This window comes from Schistocerca serialis, chromosome 8 (assembly GCF_023864345.2).
Source record: "Schistocerca serialis cubense isolate TAMUIC-IGC-003099 chromosome 8, iqSchSeri2.2, whole genome shotgun sequence".
Taxonomy (NCBI): domain Eukaryota; kingdom Metazoa; phylum Arthropoda; class Insecta; order Orthoptera; family Acrididae; genus Schistocerca; species Schistocerca serialis.
In genome coordinates, this window is record NC_064645.1 from 440389417 (window position 1) to 440409169 (window position 19753).

Genomic DNA, 19753 nt, shown 5'->3' on the forward strand with positions numbered 1-19753 from the left:
ACTATATTACATTATAACATTAACACCACCACTAAAATATTTTCCTGGGGGAATTCAACAAAATATAAAGTTTTTATGATTTGCAATGAGCTGGGCTGCAAAAGCAAAATGACTTGTAATGCTTACGCAATTATTAGCTACCATTTTCCCCACTTGACACGTATTTTAGAACAGCTGATAGACATTATGAAGATACAAAAAAAATCTAAATTTCAAAACTAAGTAAGCCTCAAACATAACAGTAAGTTTAATTTTTCATCTACAGCAACATTATTTGTCTTGAGCACATTGTTTTCTTGATTTTATTATATCTTAAGAGTTTCAGCATTGCATCATTTTCAAAGAATCTATAATGAAATTGGTATCTGTAAAATAAGAATATGAATCAGTCGTAATAATGATTTCTTTAACTGCACAACCAATTTCAGAGCATTAGAGCTCCAACCTCAGGTGCTAACAACTGTAAATACAGTCTTTACAGTCATTAGCATGCGAGGATGGAGCTCTCCTGCTCAGAAACCAATCACAAGTTAAATTTTTATTACAAGTGAAGCAGATTCTTACTTTATGAATCTTACTTAGATGCAGATGTCCTCCACATCAAATCTTTTGTAAAATGGGTATCAGTGAGAAACGTGTGATAACAACAAAAATAGTAAGTACCACAAAACAAGCAAATAAAACTTAACACTTACCCAAAGAACAACTTTTTTATGGATAGCAAAAAAAGCATAATGAATATGTCCAATACAGACACAAAGTATCTCATCACCCTTAATGTTATGACACATAAATGCAAATTTATTAGAATGTGCACACGCACGCACGCACGCACGCACACGCGCGCGCACACACTAAAGCAAGCAAGCACACCTCAAACACACTCTGCCGCCGCCACCGGTAGCTCCGACCAGAATGCCATTTCATTGACATTCTGGCCGGAGATGCTGGTGGTGGCGGCAGTGTATGCACGAGGTGTGCTTGCTTGTGTGAATGCGCGTACATTTTCTTTGCTGAGGAAGGCTTTGGCCAATAGTTGCATGTGTAACCGTCCTTTTGTTATGGCTGTCAGTAACTCCATGGGTCATCTTTACAATAAGTAGAAATCTATTCCTTATATTATTTTTATTCCAACCTCGAGTTCCCACTGTTTGAAGATGTGAGTTACTTTTACTATGGTTCTTAATTTCATTATTTTATGGTATTGTATGGTGGTTATGGTAAGTAATCAGATTTTGATGCCCTGTGCATTCCTGATGTATCATTCTGATGTCCTTACAATTAGCCACCACCTACTAAACCTCATACAACATGCTCATCACTGCACACTAAAAGACAACTTTACAATTTTAGCTTTGTGTGCTCTTCTTAGTTATAACAGTGATTATATCCATATTTGTGTATTCATTACTACGTATTTTTTGTACAAATATTACGTATGACACGTAACTGTATAAATATAACCATCATATGTGGAATGCAATTTGGTGGTCTGCTCTTCTTACGGATTTGTGAGTGCGTGCTAAACAGTTTGCATTTACAAGTCATTTCACCAAGCTCGACGAGATAACTATGTACCTATACTGGATAGATTCATTCTGCTTTTTGTTATCTGTAAAACTATGTTATAATTCTGTGTCAGTGTTAAGTTTCAACTGCTTGTTATGCTTTGGATGTTATCGTACTATTCTCACTGATGCCCATTTTATTATCGATCTTCTGAAAATGGCGTAATGCAAAAATGTGTAACGTGTAACAGTCAATAAAATACTGTAGTCGAGACACACAGTGTTATTATTGAGCAACTAAATCACCACAACATCTCAGAGAGCATTTACGCAACATGTATCTTTAGTTGTTCAAACCGTAACACACCAGAGCTATCAGTGCCTCCCTCAGGGCTCCCACTCGAATACATTGTTGCGAGTTTGCCATCAAGGATGAAGCGAAACCAGCCATTGCTACCATTTGACAGTTCAAGTGCTGCTGCATCCGACCATATGTACAAGCAGTCACGCCCACGACACAAGCACCAGTCACGCCAATGGTAAGCCTTGCCAGCAACCATCTCTTTAGCATCCTCAACAGCAGGTTCTGGTGGTTGTTGCTCTGTCTCCTCCTAAAAGGGAAACAATTGGAAAATAATAGCCAAATGTGAATGTTCAAAGTAGTTAAAGATAGACAACATATTTATGGTTACCATAATAACATGTGGCACTGGTGCAATGGGGAGGGGCGGGGGGATGGAGGTAGAGGGAATTCAAGGATTTTGCAACCAAAAACATCTTTCTTCCTATTTAACCCCAATTTAATTACAAGTTTGTGATTTCTTTCTGCTAACTCTCTCTCTCTCTCTCTCTCTCTCTCTCTCTCTGTGTCTCTCTCTCTCTCTGTGTGTGTGTGTGTGTGTGTGTGTGTGTGTGTGTGTGTGTGTGTGTGTGTGTGAGAGAGAGAGAGAGAGAGAGAGAGAGAGAGAGAGAGAGAGAGAGAGAGCCGACAGTCTGTTAAATGATATGTTTTGGTTTGGATTGAGAACAACAACAGAGTGATAGATAATTAAGACTGTATCAATTTGTAATAGGTATCACTTGATAACTATAAAATTAAATATTTCATTATTTAATTTTTTCATTAACTTTTATATTGATGAATATGCAATCAGGTAGAGTAATGCTACATTTCAAAGCTCACAAAGAGAAATTAAAATATGTGAATGCCAATAAATGTAACATTGAGGTGGAAAACTTGCTTGCAACACAAAAGAGGAAGAATATGTCTGAATGAAAATAAACTAATAAGAGTGATTCTGATATCTTTTTTACTTTTCCTCTATGAATACTGCATAAACTGATGGTGTAATTTTTATAGACGGAGTGTCAGAAGAATGTCTTTACACAGGAATTGTCTGGCATTTGCCCAAAATCATATCCACAAACTACAGTAAACTTAAATATGATGGCCGACCAGAGTTTGAAACCTACTCCTAACAAATACAAGTCCAACATCTTAACTGCTGCTGATCTCACTCTGTGATACTGAATTCATTTAGACCTCACAAATTCATCTAATAAAAGAAGTTTCTATACAATGGCATAATGGTTACACAAAATTTAAAAAAATAATAATTAGACCAAACAAACCGTGGGGCAGGTGAATTTTATGAAATAGCTCACATATGAAAACTTTAAGAGGTGTTAGGGGTTTTTCCAACACAGACCAGCACATCCACAGTAATACATTCACATGCAATTCGAACATATTCCAACAGGTAGTTTTCTAATTGTTGAGAGGCTTCCGAATAGAGTTCCACAGATCACTTCCATCTTCTTGGCAAGTTAAAATCAGGACTCTAACCCAGATCCTAGCCTTTAACAGGCAATGCTTTTACAAACTGAGCTCTCCAGGCATGACTACTCTACACAGATTCATTTCTTCCAGTGAAGTTTCAAACGCTCGCTCTCTGCAGCCATGGAGTAAAAGATTATTGTGCACATTCACCCAGTAACAGCACAAAAAGCATTTGTGAAGAACAGAAACATAAAATGTGGTCATCTTTAAAAATGAAACAAACAATACAGAGAACAACACAGACTGTTGAACCTCGACAGGTAAATTGGATAACAAAGAGGCGATGATTCGAGTAGGGTAGAAAATACTTTAATAGCACAACTTGACAAAGAGGAGGTAATGTTGATATGACACATTCCCTAGTACCAAGTAATGGGGAATTTGGTGATGGAGAGAAGCCTGAGGGATAGCAACAAATAGACATGCATACATCCACACACAAAAAAAGCAGCTTACAGGAGGTTCTTCTTTCTTCTCCACTGCATCTTGTGGACCAGCAAGTTGTAGAACCTTGGAAAAAACTCCAAGTTTGGCAAAGTGATCCAGAAATATATCCTGTGCTTTTGTCATCAAATCCTGGATTATCTGTAACACAACTAGGTGGCCATCCTCATCCTCCTGCAACAAAAATAACCCTTTAGTAGGAAGCACAATACTTTGTATTAAATGAAAGCAGTAACACTAGGCAGAAAACCACTTCCTCTCAGAGGTGACAGTATGTAAATTAAGTTAATTATCAACACACTGACGACATTTACCCGCATTTACCCGAAAGCACACAACTAGTGTAATCTATTGTTTCTGCAAATACTAACTGTGTAATGAGAGTTAGCCACTTAAAATGCAATGACTCAAAGACTTATTTTCATAAATAATAATTCCAAATCATATTAAACATATGAATATGAAAAACTTAACAAATTGCTCTGCATTGGAAACAGAGAACTTCTATCACCACAGCAAATGGAAGAACTTGGCTTATCACAATACTATGTTGTCGTAGGATCTTTTATTTTTCAATTGGCATTACAATCTAGTCCAGTATGGACAATCTGTACAATAGCAGCAAATTTTAGCACAATCAGATCACTGGCACTTAAGGAATGAGATGCTCCAGTGCCAAAATCACACAGGTAGTAATCTTTTCAGGTATCACGCTGTCAAGAAAGTACCACGAGCACCTCAATTCAGGGAAAATCACCTTCATATAAAGTGTCATGGTCAACTGAGTGTTAGTGATGGCGATTTCAGACAATTGTAACAGGCCACAGACCAGTAAATCACTTACCAGTTCAGCATTAGACAACAGTGCGTGAGCAGCCATACCATCAGTACCATCATCTCACTATGAATAATAGGAGCTGCTGCTTCACATGCATATCTCTGGCCATTGCACATAAAAGGGCACAAAGATTAACCTTTTCATTGCTGTCGGCATGTATATATGTCCTGTTGTGCCGTTTCCCAGGTGTTGTGGATATGTCTACATGTGCTCCTTGGGTTTTCCGACACTGCTATGGATGTCTAAATGTGCCCTTAGTCACCAACCCCTCACTGCTATGGATGAGTTACCTCGAATCTTGTAAACAAAAAGGTTTCAAGTTTCATTGTGTGCTATCATTTTGCAAGAAACCTCATTTCGATATCTCAAATTGTTTATGACATATGATTACTGTAATGACCACACGATCTGCAATGTGCAATGATGTGAAAGGGTGCGTCGAGCGCAACCATCATTCAGATATTAAAACTAATAACTCAAGAATGAAATGAGATATCCTTCTGCTCCCAATTTTAAACAATATTTCAATGTCTTATCTAGGTTTCATACACTGCAATGTGTTAGCTAAAATCAATCAAACACAAAGTTTACACAGCGCATTTTTGCCCCTGCAAAATCTTTACATCTTCATGCAACATTTTACTGAATTTGAGGTGGTACAGTAACTATGGAAGCTTTACCAACCAGAAGTATCAGACTGTAAGATATTCAAAAATCAATTTTTTCACCTAAGAGTTTTCTAAAACCAGGATGATATGTACTTCGTATCCGACAGGAGGACCCAAGCTGATGCCAGGCTACCAGTACACTGGAAAACATTAGGCAATGTGTGTGGCTTGCCAATAGGGCACTGTTCAGGCAGGTGGTGGAAGCATTCTCTTGTGGCACATGTTTACATAGGAAGAAATGGTAACCCCAAATCTATCTGCCAATGTCTCTCACCAGCAACTGGCATGGGAACCTACTCTCTCATCACGTGTAGTCATGCTCACCTATAGCACCTCTGAAGTGACCTGTACCCTTGACATATTGCTCCATCCTGTCACTTCAAAATGAAGCCAAAATTCTTTGAGGATCGCCCACAACATGAAAGTGTTTGTGCAGGACAAGGATAACTTGCGTTCAGAGCTAGACTGTGGGAAATGTGCAGTTATGCATCAAGATTACTCAGCATTTTCTGCATTTCGGGGAATCCATGCCACAGCATGTTACGGCTGAGGTAGGGGTGAAATGTAGTGTTATATGCTACTCCATAGGTGTGTGTAGTTCCATTTATTCATAAGGGTGCTGTGCTTCACAGGTCAACATCCTACTATTACTAGATAATAGCAAACAATAAGCAACAACATTTCTGTTCGACAGCTATTATGCCTTTCATATTTTATCTCTCTACCATAGTTTACAGCCTTGTGAAACCCTAATCTGTTGTGATACACGCTGTTGAGAAGTCTCATATGGAAAAATATTTATGTCATCATCTCACAAAAGTGAAACCTTTGGTAACATCACCTCTATATCCACAGCAATATTTGATGTACAGAGCTATTCAAAAATAAGGAACAGATTTTGAACATTTGTTGCTTCCAAACTACAAAAGACAGACATGCAGCTCCAATGCTCCTGGAAAGAGTAAAGGTCCAATTTTTATGCATTCAATCTAAGCACCACAAGTTACATGACAAACATCAAAACTGTTGCTCATTTCCTGCCGCACATGAAGCAGCTGGTATCAGTTTCAGAAATGTTATGCCGCAAACTTTAAAGAGTGTCAGGTTTGGGGGGGATAAAAACGTGGTCTTTACATACCATCTTATGTAACAGAGAGAAATTCTCTAAGCACATCTGACGTTATAGAAGAGGAGAAACAGAAGATGAACTTCATTGCCTGTGTCCTCCTGGGTTTCCAGATCTCTCACCTTGTGACTTATCTGTGGGGTTAGGGGTCTCCCTGGTGAAGCTCGACTGCTCTTTCATTCGTTACCCAAAACAGATCAAGTCGAAATGGTGATAGTGATAAAAGGTCATTTGCTTTCTTCATTTCAACAGGTGCAGTTTGTTTGGAGTCCAACACTGCAAGTCCAACAGCTAAAACTATTTGACAATGGAATCAGCAGTTGCAAGATACTGGTTGTTTATTTAAGGGTAAATCAGACATACAGCACACTGCAAAGCTTTGAATATAGCATATGTACGTCAACTCCTCATGCCATCTGCGAGTTGGTCATTTCTCACGTGTCTCCCCCCCCCCCCCCCCTTTTGTTTTAAAGCAACATACTTGTTTCATACTACACAAGAGTCAATTGGCACAAGCCCTTCATTACCGAAAATGACATGTTAAGTTTCGTGAAATCATTCTGTGTGTGGAGAAAGAAGATAATTCCTTAACTTTTAGTTTTTGGTGTTGAGACTATGTTCCATTTAACTGAACAAGATAACTACCACAATTAAGAATAAGGGGAACATAGCAGTCAAAGGCCATAGCTTCATGTTTTGGGCAATTTCCTAAGAAAAGATTTTCAGCCCATTCTTACATGCCAAAAAGACATTTAGAGATCTGGCTTTTTCCAAAATTGCAATAAAATGGCAAAAATTTTATTTTTCAGCACGGCTCAGCACCACTAACACTCGTGCCTGCATTTCAGAGCATTTCTTAACAATGAGTTGCCACAGCAATGAACTGGCCAAAAGAGGCATATCTCTCACACTGCACCATTGGCCTCCAATGTAACCTGATCTCAACATATGTGACTTATTTGTGGAAGTTTGGTAAAGGATTTGTCTAACTTTGAATGAATTTTGGTGCCAAGCAGCAACAGTGGTGTATGCAGTACGTCTAGATGTGCTCACAAAAGTATGGGATGAGTATGACTATTGTCTGGATGTCCGTTTTTGTAGAGGGCATACTGAACTTTTGAGAAAGGTAAATGAAAAATGTACTCCAAGGTTGTATGTGCATGCATGTCAAATGCAATGGCACTAGCTGTAAAATAAGAACTTTGTAGCCCTGTGTGTAAGTTAAAATTCACCTCAAGCTTCTATCTTCGTTCAAGTAGAAGATAAAGTCCTGTTAAATCTGATTAATTGTTTGAAACACCATGTATTTAATGATGCTGAAAACCACACCTAAATTTTAGTTTTACTTTTTCAATCATCTGAGTTCCTCCTACCAGTGCCAACAACAAAGAATTCTTAAGAGTTCAGCTATTCAACTGTAAAGTATGTGTGTAGAACTGTAAACGGATCCTAGCCAAGGCTCAACATACGTTACGCACCAAGAATAATGGAGATGTAACCCTTGTGCGTGATTTCTGGTTAAGCCACCTCACAAGCACAAGTATAAATTTAAAAATTACAGGGTCGCCACCAGCCCAAGCCCTTCCTAACAATTAACAAAAGACCAAATTGGAAATTACCAGTTTAATTTAAATAAGAATTTAATTATAGGAATGCAATTTTTTTCAAAGAAACTAACAAGATGAACAGCATTGTATGTCGTACATCAATGAGCTTGTTTAATTACATGTGAATTCCTTAACTTTGAGACAGTATGCCATTCACTTGGATTTTAACTCCCATTTTTGTTCATCACAAGCAAGCAGATTAACTTTTAAAAAATCAGGGAACAGAATATTAATTTGAAAAGTGGCACCAATGAAAAGATAAAGGACGCTGAATTTATCTTTTACTTAGCACATTTATTTCATGACTGAATTTGATGCACATCCTATGAATACACAAGACTGGTGCCTGGATAAAAAATTTAACTAAACAGTTCGTCCAAAATGGTAGAATAGTGCAATTAAAAAGCACACAAAAGGGAAGTGGAACACAGTAATTCAATCATACCCACAACAGAAATAGTTCAGAGAGATACCTATCACCATTATGCTCATGCACTAGCTTGGAAAGAGGTTTATCCGTTCGCAAGGTTTGTATACTAGATATACAATGCGGAATCCATGCCTGCCGCTTATGAACGGCTGAACTTCAGCACATGGTAAACTTGATCACGAGTTAACTGTTCAGAAATTAGACATTAAGCCAAGCACAAATTTAAGAAATTTTAATGGTGCAATACCAGAATGATTTTGCCACCACAAAATAAAATTAACTCAGCCAGGGAGAAACCCCCCCCCCCCCCCCCCCCCAATTGTTTCAACTTACACGTGGTCCATTCAGAAACAAACCGTTACAAACATTTGCTCTATGCGCACGAAAAACTGATATTTTACTGACATTATACACACGAAGCAATTAAACTGGTAATATGAAAACCTACTGCAGTGCCGTAGTAGACCAGAAGGATCATAGGTTACCACACACGAGGTACAAGACGAACACAAAGAGAGAATAGAAAATAAGAACAATAAAAAGTCACACTCGCTCGAAAACACTATTATTCTCACATTCACCTGAAGTTATACTGACTAGCTTTTCCTAAACATATTCCCTGCTAGAAATTCCACACCGTGATGTCCGAAAGGAACAAAGCAACTTCTGCACTTTTAATTTCAAACCACCATCATCGCCAACTCTTTTAATAAAATCATTATGCCACATTCCAAAAATACGTAACTACACACATTTCAGTTAAGCTGAAGTACTTAAATATTCCATGAGTTTAACATAAGGAAGTTCTAATTCAACTTACTTCCTGTCAGCAGATACCACCTCTGGGACCTGCGAACTATACTCACCAACTGCTAGCTGCAGAGTGTCCTTTCTCCACCGAGCTTCACCTAACTAACGGTGCAACGAAATCTACCAGACGGGTAGGCTTCCAACACCAACCTCAGACTAACAGGGGTAAACCTCTCTGACCAGGTACTAGGATCCTAAGTTGGTCATCCTGTGCTACCCTCCAAACGAGGAGCAAACATCACCTGCTCCTAGCAGACGACAACCAACTCAGCGGCCCCCCACAGAAGAAACCCGAAACCACACGTGAAAACACTCATTCAGTCACATTCACGCACACATAGGGTAGAGTGAAGGGAAAAACATAATAAATACAGGTCATGATTTCCAATGGAACACACAAAAATCAAACATAATATCGTTTAATAAGCCTTAGTTTGATTGCCCAGTCTTTCTGGGAGAATCAATAAATTAAACCGCAATCAGGCAGTGGACAAAATAGGATGCACAGAATCCAGTGAGACAAGTGTCTTATGAAACAATTCCAGAGAGATGATTATTAAGGACATCATTGCGCAGCCCATACCACTAAGGACAGAAACTTGAAATTTGCAGATGGTGTTGATCTTATACTGTAGGCACCATTTCAGAAAAGATTTTTCAAAATTCCACTCCTAAGGGGGTGAAATAGTATTTTGAAAAGTATTTTGAAAACATTTCACTATTGAGGCAATTTCGAAGATAGACCTACGAAAATCGGTATTTGGGTTCTCAGTCAGAAATAAAGAAATACATGTTTCAACATTTTTTTGAAATTTTATCCCTGTGGGGGTAAAATAGTGGATTATTTTTAAACAAATCATTATTAAAGAAACTATTTAAGTATTTTTAAACGTAGATTATGAAAATTGGTATTTGACTCCTTGGTTACGAATTAAAAAAAAAAAAAAATGTGTGTTTCAGTGTTTTTGGAAATTTAACCACTGAGAGCGCGTATTATGAAATATTTCATTTTGAAAGAATTTTTAAGGCTACATGTATGAAAATGTGAATTACGTTTCTTGGTTGGAATCTAAAAAATTACATTTCACTATTTTTTTAAATTGAACCCCTATGGGGATGAAAGTTCTTATGGAAATATTTCATTATGCAAGCATTTTTAACGTAAATCTAAGAAAATTTGTATTTGGCTTCTCTGTTAGAAATTGAAAAACACACCTTTCTCTTTTTTGAATACTCAATCCCTAAGGCAGTGAAGAGGGGGGGGGGGGGGGGGTGACATGTTTTATGAAAATATTTCATTGTGAAAGCTTTTTTAAAGCTATACCTATGACAATTAGTATATGGCTACTTACTTAGAAACAAAAAAATACATGAAACTTCCTGGCAGAAAATTAATGTTTTAGCATTTTTGGAAATTCAACCACTAATGGGGTAAAATAAGGGACGAAAATCTAAAAAAATATATTTTATTATGTTAAAAAAATTAAAGGTAAATTATGAAATTGATATTTTACTTCCCTGTCAGGGGATGAAGTTTCTATGGAAATACCACTGCAAGAATGCAAAAGAGACAATTAACAAAAAATCAGACTCCACCGATGAGAATCTCTTTTTGGTCAGAAGTACATTCAGCAAAGGCCATCCTTTTATGACCTTAAATAGCGTGAAATGTTTAGAATGTGTTGCAATTTATGAACATCATAAAAAATTCGATTAAAAAAAGTAAAATAAAAAAATTCTGTGTACAGAACGCAGTCTACATGAGCGAAGCAGCAAGCGCTAAGCTAGTAAAATTTTAAATAAGTACCTCATTATCTAATACTGTTGCAATAACTTCAACCAACATTGTACCAAAGTTATATGTTGGAGACTCGGGGCTACACACTTCAACTAACAGGCTTGGCTGGATGTAATGTACCATCTTCTTGATGAGACCCAGGCTGGCTTTCCTGTAAGCACAAGTAATGTAATGAGCTATTAATATAAATTGTATTCTGAACAAAATTTGTGAGCAAACTGCCAAGAAACCCTACACACTCAACAGGTACGATTAAGGTCATTTTACTAAACAGATAATATTTGTAGATATTTAGAGTCTGCAGTGAAACCATGAAATGTTACAATAAGGAGCCTTCTTTTTATCTGCAGTGTTCAGTTCAAATAGCTTAATATTCAGATCATTATTTCAAATGATTTAATGTCAAATGCAGCAGTCATCTTTTCTTTACTGGCTGTATGACTGCACAATTTCACTGTTCAATCATTATCAAGTATTGTATAGAACAGAACCACCGCGTGTTCCTGTATAACCAATCACTTAAAAGTTAAAATTAGTAAAAAGTGAAATCTTAAGATGCGCTACAAAAAATGCAACTTGCTTTAGAAAAAATTCGTTGATGGCATACTATCCCACACAAGTCTCTGCACTTGCACATCACAAAAACATCAACATTCACTGACCTATGAATGCAGGTGGTGTAAGTATCATCAAACTGAAACCACTATCACCATTACTATAGATGCACATCATAGTTTTTAGAATTTTATGTACTCCATGTCCTAACACACTCAACATATGCATTATGGATGCACAAAGTATAATGTGAGCTTGGGAATACACAACAGCTGTTGCATAGGTCTTACACTAAAGTATACTTAAGACATACAAAGATTACATGCTCACTGCACATAGGCAAAGCACACAGGTGTTTTCCTTCATTTGGGCTTACAAGTTGTAAGATATGTTAACGTAAAGTAAAAGCCAGAATTTATAATTTACCAGTCGAATAGCTAAAATGAAATAGTTTTATAATAAAACAACAAAAAATATAAAAAATTAATAAAACTAACACATGATGATATGCCCCCCCCCCCCCCCTCTCATTGTGTCTACATATCACCATAGCAGTGACTGATTCTCACATGGCCCTGCAGTGCCTCGCCACAGAACATGCAAACATGGTCATTAAATTTTGTTTTTTGTGTGTCTCCTTGGTCATTTAAAACAAACCAACTGATGTGAACAACAGAAGCACCGAGTCTTCAATAGGATCACACAAAAGAGGAAAAACACTTAGCATACGAAAGAGGAAACTGTTCGGTAGAGGAAGTGGGGAAAGATTGAGATAAGAGGGTTACAGGAGTGAAGGATGTGTTGTAAGGGTAACGTATTGCTTCTTCCAAACTTAATGATGCTAGCAAGGTTATAGATGACATGTGGAAAGAATTCAAGCTTATCCAAAACAAAGTTGTGTTACCTAGTGAAGTGGTGATTGTTTTGAAGTGTGGAGACTTTCGAACAAAATTTAACAAGAAGTACTGGTATGCACTTGCTCAAGTGAAGTTAATGTCAGATCCATGGGATCCGGGGAGTCATCTATCCCCCAGGGACGTTAACATTCTTAGTTAACGGGTGGAGTGTAGTAATTTTCCTGCACCAAATTCCCCTAAACTCAAACTATTCTATCCTCCCACACTTAGAGATACTGGTTAAAACCTTACCAGCGAGAATTTGTTATTACATCATTCAAAATTGCTCCTGGTAAGAGATTTTCTTGTTCCAGTCAGATGTCCCGACTTTGCACGGCTGCACCACGAGGCAGAGAATGCACACGTTGTCTCCGATCTTAGTCATTTGGCACAGCCTTCGGACAATATATATTAGGTGCCTGGTCAGTTCTTATCTCCCTAAGTCACAGGAATACTATTCTCATGCAGATTGTATCATAGTCAAGCCAGCTTTTGCCTTTTTGCTCTACACGAGGTTTCTGTCCTCGCAGAGCTGGCCCTAGGACAACTGCATTATTCTTTGACACAAGTACCGTCATAGTCGGTCCAGAGTTCAAATTTATATTTCCTAACGCATATTTGCCTTAATGAACGGGAGTGAATATTACGTTAGCAGAACATACGATATTGGACGAATAATTAAATAGTGATGATACTATAGCATATTATGTTCTATTTTGTATAGAATATTTTATACCTTTTATGAGATGTCATGTAGACGGGAAGGTTTGTATTGACTTTGAAAGGGGTGGGTAGTGTAAATAAGAGCATGATTTACATTAACAGAGAAATCATGGCTAACACAGAACACACATCACACCTTCTTTTAAAAAAGAAACACCTCGTAAACAAGTGTGACTGGCTCTTCACCATTTGTCGTTTCCATAGGGTTGCTAAGATTTTCTTCGGGGACCTCAAGGGTGAAGGTCTAAAGATGGCCTTGTACGCCAAAAACTGGTTAACAATAAAACTAATATTGTAGAACAAAAGCAAACTGGTGCTTTTCATTTATTATAATGTTGTTATACCAAGAACTGACGGAAGATTCTGTTAATACAACACTTTATAACTGAAAAGAAAAACCATTTTCACATAGGAAACTGAGGACCAGTTCAAACATCTGTGCATCATCTGCTAATATTAAAGACAAGGAATCTGGAAGGCTATACTTAGTATGAAGGGGGCAAAAGAAGGGGTCATTACACCAACATATGGAATTCTGCCAGTCTGGCTCCACAGCCACATTGTGTGGGTCGCTCATTAGACTCCTACGAGAAGAGCGGAAGGAAGAGCGCCAAACAGCAGTAGTCTCCGTGATTGTGTGGAGTTTTACTGAGAGCAGTTGCGCACCAGATGTCATTCCACTTTTGGGCAAAAGAGAGATCTGACGTGTATCCACATATCTGCATGTGGAATCCTGAAAGGGATTGGAGGTGGGGGTGGGGGTAGTTATCTGTCTCTCTAGCCAAACACTTGGCCAGTTCGTTCCCTGGGATGCCCACATGGCTTGGTGGTGGTGGTTGTTGGGATGTTTAAGGGGGGACTAAACAGCGAAGGTCATCAGTCCCCCATTCCAAAATCAGGTGAGACATAAATGTGCGAAGCAGGTAAAACCCCAAGGGGAAGGAGACTCCCCCCCCCCCCCAGGCACTGAAAGAACACAAATGCGGCAACGAACACTACAGACAAGAAGAGTACAGAGGAACACCAGACAGAAAGAAACAGAAGAAAAGAAGATGGCCGGACACTGGTTGACTGACCACGAGAACAAAAGGCTGACTACACACTAAAATCTGCAACCAAATATGAGACACTCGAGGACAAGAGACACAGAAAGGGAAAGGTGCAGGACCTCCCTAAATGGAACCATAAAAAGGACTACTACGGATAAAATTTAAAACGTCGTCAGCCATGGAGGCATCGTCACATAAAACCAAAGGCAAAGTGCCCAAGAGATTAAAAGACTGCCAGAGGGTGCGCAGTCGGGGACACTCCAACAGAATGTGGGCGACCGTCAGCCGGGACCCACACCGACACGGGGGGGGGATCCTCCTGACGCAAAAGATGGCCGTGCATCAGGTAGGTATGGCCGATGCGGAGCCGACACAGGACGACAGAGTCCCTGCGAGAAGCCCGCAGGGAGGAGCGCCACACATCGGTCGTCTCCTTAACAGCCCACAGTTTATTCGGAGATGTCATGCCACGCCACTCAGCAGTCCACATCCCAAACACCTTACGGCGCAACACCAACTGCTGATCAGGAGCTGGGAGGCCGATCTCCAAAGCTGGGGCGTCGATCGCCCCTTTGGCCAGCCTGTCAACACGTTCGTTCCCCGGGATGCCAACGTGACCTGGGGTCCAAACAAAGACCACCGAATGACCAGAACGGGTAATGGCGGAAACAGACTCCTGAATAAAGGACACCAGAGGAGAAGAGGTACAGCAGCGGTCGATGGCTTGGAGGCTGCTCAGGGAGTCACTGCAGATGACGATGGACATGCCTGAGCAGGAACGCATATGCTCAAGAGCACGCAATATGGCCACCAGCTCTGCAGTAAAAATACTGCAGCCAGCCGGCAAGCAGCGCTGTTCAACATGGGCAGTGTGAGCAAAAGCGTAGGCAGTGCGACCATCAACCAGGGAACCATCAGTGTAGACAGTCTCTCAGCCCGAAAATGAGGCGAGGAGCGCAAGAAAACGAAGACGGAGGGCCACAGGCGGAACCGAGTCCTTGGGTCCCTGTGCCAAGTCCAGACGGATGGACGGCCGGGGCAAACACCAGGGAGGCGTAGGTGCACGGACTCTGAAGGGAGGCAGAAGAGGGAATGACCCAAGTTCCGACAGCAGGGACTGGACGCCGACAGCTATGGAAAGCCCAGACCTAGGTCGCCGTTTGGGCAGATGGAGGACCATGGCAGGGAAAAGCAGGCGACGATTGGGATGGCCCGGCGAGCAATGCACGTGGACAGCATAGTCGGTGAGCAGTCGATGGCGGCTAATCCGCAGCAGGGGAACCCCGGCCTCCACCAGTAGACTATCCACGGGGCTCGTATGAAAAGCGCCAGTTGCAAGCCGAACCCCACAGTGGTGTATGGGGTCTAACAACGTCAACACTGAATGTGATGCAGACCCAAAGGCCAGGCTGCCATAATCAAGCCCGGACTGCACAAGGGCTCATACAATCGCAACAGCGTGCAGCGATCCGCACCCCAAAATGTGTGGCTCAGGCAGCGGAGGGTGTTGAGGTGCTGCCAGCACTTTTGCTTCAGCTGAGTAATATGAGGAACCCATGTGAGCCGGGCATCAAAGACGAGTCCTAAGAAGCGGCAAGTGTCCACCACTTCAAGCAGGTGGCCGTCGAGGTAAAGTTCAGGATGAGGGTGGACCGTCCGACGCCTGCAGAAGTGCGTAACTCGAGTCTTGGCTGCAGAGAACTGAAAACCATGAGTCAGAGCCCATGATGCTGCCTTGCGAATGGCTACTTGCAGCCTGCGTTCGGCGACTCCCGTAGTCGTGGAGCTAAAGGAGATGCAGAAGTCGTCGGCATACAAAGAAGGAGACACAGACGACCCCACGGCTGCAGCCAGACCATTAATGGCCACTAGAAATAAGGAGACGCTCAACACCGAGCCCTGCGGGACCCCATTTTCCATTGTATAAGATGAACTAGAGGTGGCACCGACTTGCACCCGGAAAGAGCGGCGCAATAGAAAGGTTTGAAGAAAAGCTGGGAGCCGACCACGAAGACCCCACTCATGCAACGTAGCAAGGATGTGATGCCTCCATGTGGTGTCATACGCCTTCCGCAGATCAAAAAATACAGCAACAAGATGCTGACGTCGGGCAAAGGCCGTACAGATGGCAGATTCCAGCCGCACCAAATTGTCCGCAGCAGACCGGCCCCGACGGAAGCCACCCTGCGATGGAGCGAGGAGACCGCGCGACTCAAGGACCCAACACAAACGCCGCCCCACCATACGTTCGAGCAATTTGCACAAAACGTTGGTGAGGGTAATGGGACAATAGCTGTCCACCGCCAGTGGGTCCGCACCGGGCTTCAAGATGGGGACAATAAGACCCTCTCGCCACTGCTCAGCGGGGCAGGCGCCCATAAGAATGACACTGGGGCAGTGACAAATAGATGGGAAAATGGTCACTACCACACAGGTCAGGATGCACCCTCCAGTGGAGGGATGGGACAAGTCCGGGGCTCCAAAGAGAGAGATCGATGGCCGAGAACGAGCCATGGGCCACACTGACATGCATGGGAGCACCGGTGTTCAAGAGGCTAAGGTCAAGCTGAGCCAACAAATGCTCCACAGCACGACCGTGGTCATCGGAGACAGTCTCACCCCATAGAGGGTTGTGGGCATTGAAATCGCCCAGTAACAAGAAAGGTGGCGGCATTTGGGCTATCAGTGCAGCCAGGACATGCAGCGCGACATCACCAACCGGTGGAAGGTAAAGACTGCAGACGGTAATAGCCTGCGGCGTCCACACCCTAACAGCGACAGCCTCTAAAGCCGTTTATAGAGGGACAGACTCACTGTGAACAGAGTTAAGGACATAGATGCAGACGCCACCAGACACCCTTTCATATGCTGCTCGGTTCTTATAATAACCCCGATAGCCTTGGAGGGCGGGGGTTCACATTGCTGGAAACCAAGTTTCCTGCAGAGCAATGCAGAGGAAAGGATGACGGCTGATAAGTTGGCGGAGCTCAGCTAGATGGTGGAAGAAACCGCTGCAGTTCCACTGGAGGATGGTGTTGTCCATGGCTGGGAAAGGCGTGACGGGACTGGGAAGGCAGATTACGCCACTGGGTCACCTGCTGCCTCCGACTGAGCACCTGTGCTAGTGCGTTCCATGGCGTCGGAGGGACCGGCGAGATCGAGGTCCGCAGCGGAGCCAGGATCTCCACCTCATCCTCAAGAGTTGGAAGGTTGCGGTGGGACAGGTGCCACCGCAATGTCAGGATGCTTGGGAGCCTTTTTCTTCAACTGCTTTGCACACTGTGCCTTTGGAGGGTCTGGCTGGAAGGGCCCCTCTGGGTCAGTCTCGGGGACGGACGACGACTGTGAAGCCCTATGACCAGCGACCGGTTGTTGTTTCAAAAATTTGAGGGTGTCCGCTTTGGCACTGGGCAAAGCCTGGGATGGGAGGGCCCCAAGGGACCCCTTCCTGGCTAGAGTAGCCGAAGAAGCCTCACGCTTCTCCGGCTGGGAAGGGGGAACGAATGTCCCCGATGGTTGGGGTGGTGTTGCTCCTGGAGTAGAAGGAGCAGGAGCAACAGAGGGGGAAGTGCCCCCCACAACCAAGGGGGCCGGTTCATTCTGACATAGCTGAGAGGCAACAGTACGTGACGACATGGGAGAGGATCGTACCGGTGTTGCAGCAGCGGCATAGGTGGATGTCATGGGCACAGTATGGAGCCGCTCATATTTCCGCCTTGCCTCGGTGTAGGTCAGGTGGTCCAGAGTCTTATATTCCATTATCTTCCTTTCCTTCTGGAAGATCCTACAGTCCGGTGAGCACGGGGAATGGTTTTCTCCGCAGTTAACACAGATAGGAGGCGGGGCACAGGGAGTATCGGGATGGGAAGGATGGCCACGATCTCGACAGGTGATGCCGGAAGTACAGTGAGATGACATGTGCCCGAACTTCCAGCACTTAAAACACCGCATCGGAGGAGGGATATATGGCTTCACATCACAACGGTAAACCATCACCTTAACCTTTTCGGGTAAGACATCACCCTCGAAGGCCAAGATGAAGGCACCGGTGGCTACCTGATTATCCCTCGGACCCCGATGGATGCGCCGGACGAAGTGAACATCTCGTCGTTTGAGGTTGGCGCGTAATTCATCGTCGGACTGCAGAAGAAGATCCCTGTGGAGTATAATACCCTGGACCATGTTGAGACTCTTATGCGGCGTGATGCTAACTGAAACATCCCCCAACTTGTCACAATTGAGCAACATCCGTGACTGGGCAGAGGATGCCGTTTTGATGAGCACAGAACCAGAGCGCATTTTGGACAAGCCCTCCACCTCCCCGAACTTGTCCTCTAAATGCTCCACAAACAACTGGGGCTTGGTCGACATAAACGAGCCCCCATCAACCCGCGTACACACGAGGTACCGGGGCGAATATTCCCCACTGCTGTCTTTAGCCAGGCGTTCCTCCCATGGAGTGGCCAGGGAGGGAAACGATCTCTGATCAAATTTCTTCCCGTTGAAGTTAGACCTCGATCGCTTAGAGACTGCTGGTGGAGGCCCACCAGCGAGAGACGATGTACCACGCTTCATTGCGGGTCATGCGCCCTGATGCCACCCACTCCGACCAGGGGCTCTCCCCACGGGCACCACCCAGCCGCAGCAAAAACCACCTGGCAGGATGGCCTTTGCCGTGAGTCCCGATGCCCCAGAGGGATAAGCAGCTACTCCTCAGCATACGTGGGGAGGTAGCAGCTCAGGCATCAGCAGTGCGATCTCTGTGTAGTCAGGGGGCTACCACCAAGAGGGTACATGACAACCCCACCACAACGGACTGGCTACCGTGCTGGATGTCGGGTGTCGAAATATCCATGTACATCATGAGGGCAAAGATGGAATTGCACATTGGAGGGAATGTATGGCACCCAGAACACACTGCAGTGGATGTGGCCGGAAGCTCGATGTAAGTCCAACTCCATGAAAAATCAGGTGTGCCAGATCTTAGGGCAAGATGGATGTAAGATGCACCACGTAAGATGTCCTTCCCCAAATGGTACGCACTAACGGAAAAATTTAGAAATGGAGTGGTCAAACCCCTTAGGGGACCATCACATTAAAGGCCGAAACAGTTGAGACTCCTCTTAGTCGCCTCGTACGACAGGCAGGAATACCACGGGGCTATTCTTACCCCCGAACCCGCAGGGGGGGCCACATGGCTTGGGGCCCAGGAAAGATAACCAAGCAGATTTCATGGCCAAGGGCAGAGAGAAGGTCATGGACAGCAGAGACCAAAGGGTGACAAGATTAGCATCGTTCTATAGCCTGCAGGCTCCTCATTGAGTCGGTACATATTAAAACACGTTGGAGGGAGGCCCAAGTATCAAAACAGAGGGCCATGTCAAAGGCTACCAGCTCTGCTGTGAACAGAATACATGATACTAGCAGCAAATGGTGTTCCGTGTCAGTGGGAGACGTAAAA

General features: G+C 42.9%; 1 protein-coding gene across 7 annotated transcripts in view; it reads right to left on the bottom strand.

The window, feature by feature from the left end:
- LOC126416771 (E3 ubiquitin-protein ligase HECTD1) overlaps positions 1–19753 on the bottom strand; it is a 327326-nt gene that overhangs the window by 202661 nt on the left and 104912 nt on the right. For all 7 annotated transcript variants that reach the window (XM_050084626.1, XM_050084625.1, XM_050084627.1 and 4 more), the window contains exons 13-15: positions 11079–11220; positions 3805–3966; positions 1876–2119 (exon numbers count right to left, since the gene is read on the bottom strand). In XM_050084626.1, the coding sequence (XP_049940583.1) occupies positions 1876–2119; positions 3805–3966; positions 11079–11220 (548 nt within the window). The remainder of the gene's footprint in view (positions 1–1875; positions 2120–3804; positions 3967–11078; positions 11221–19753) is intronic.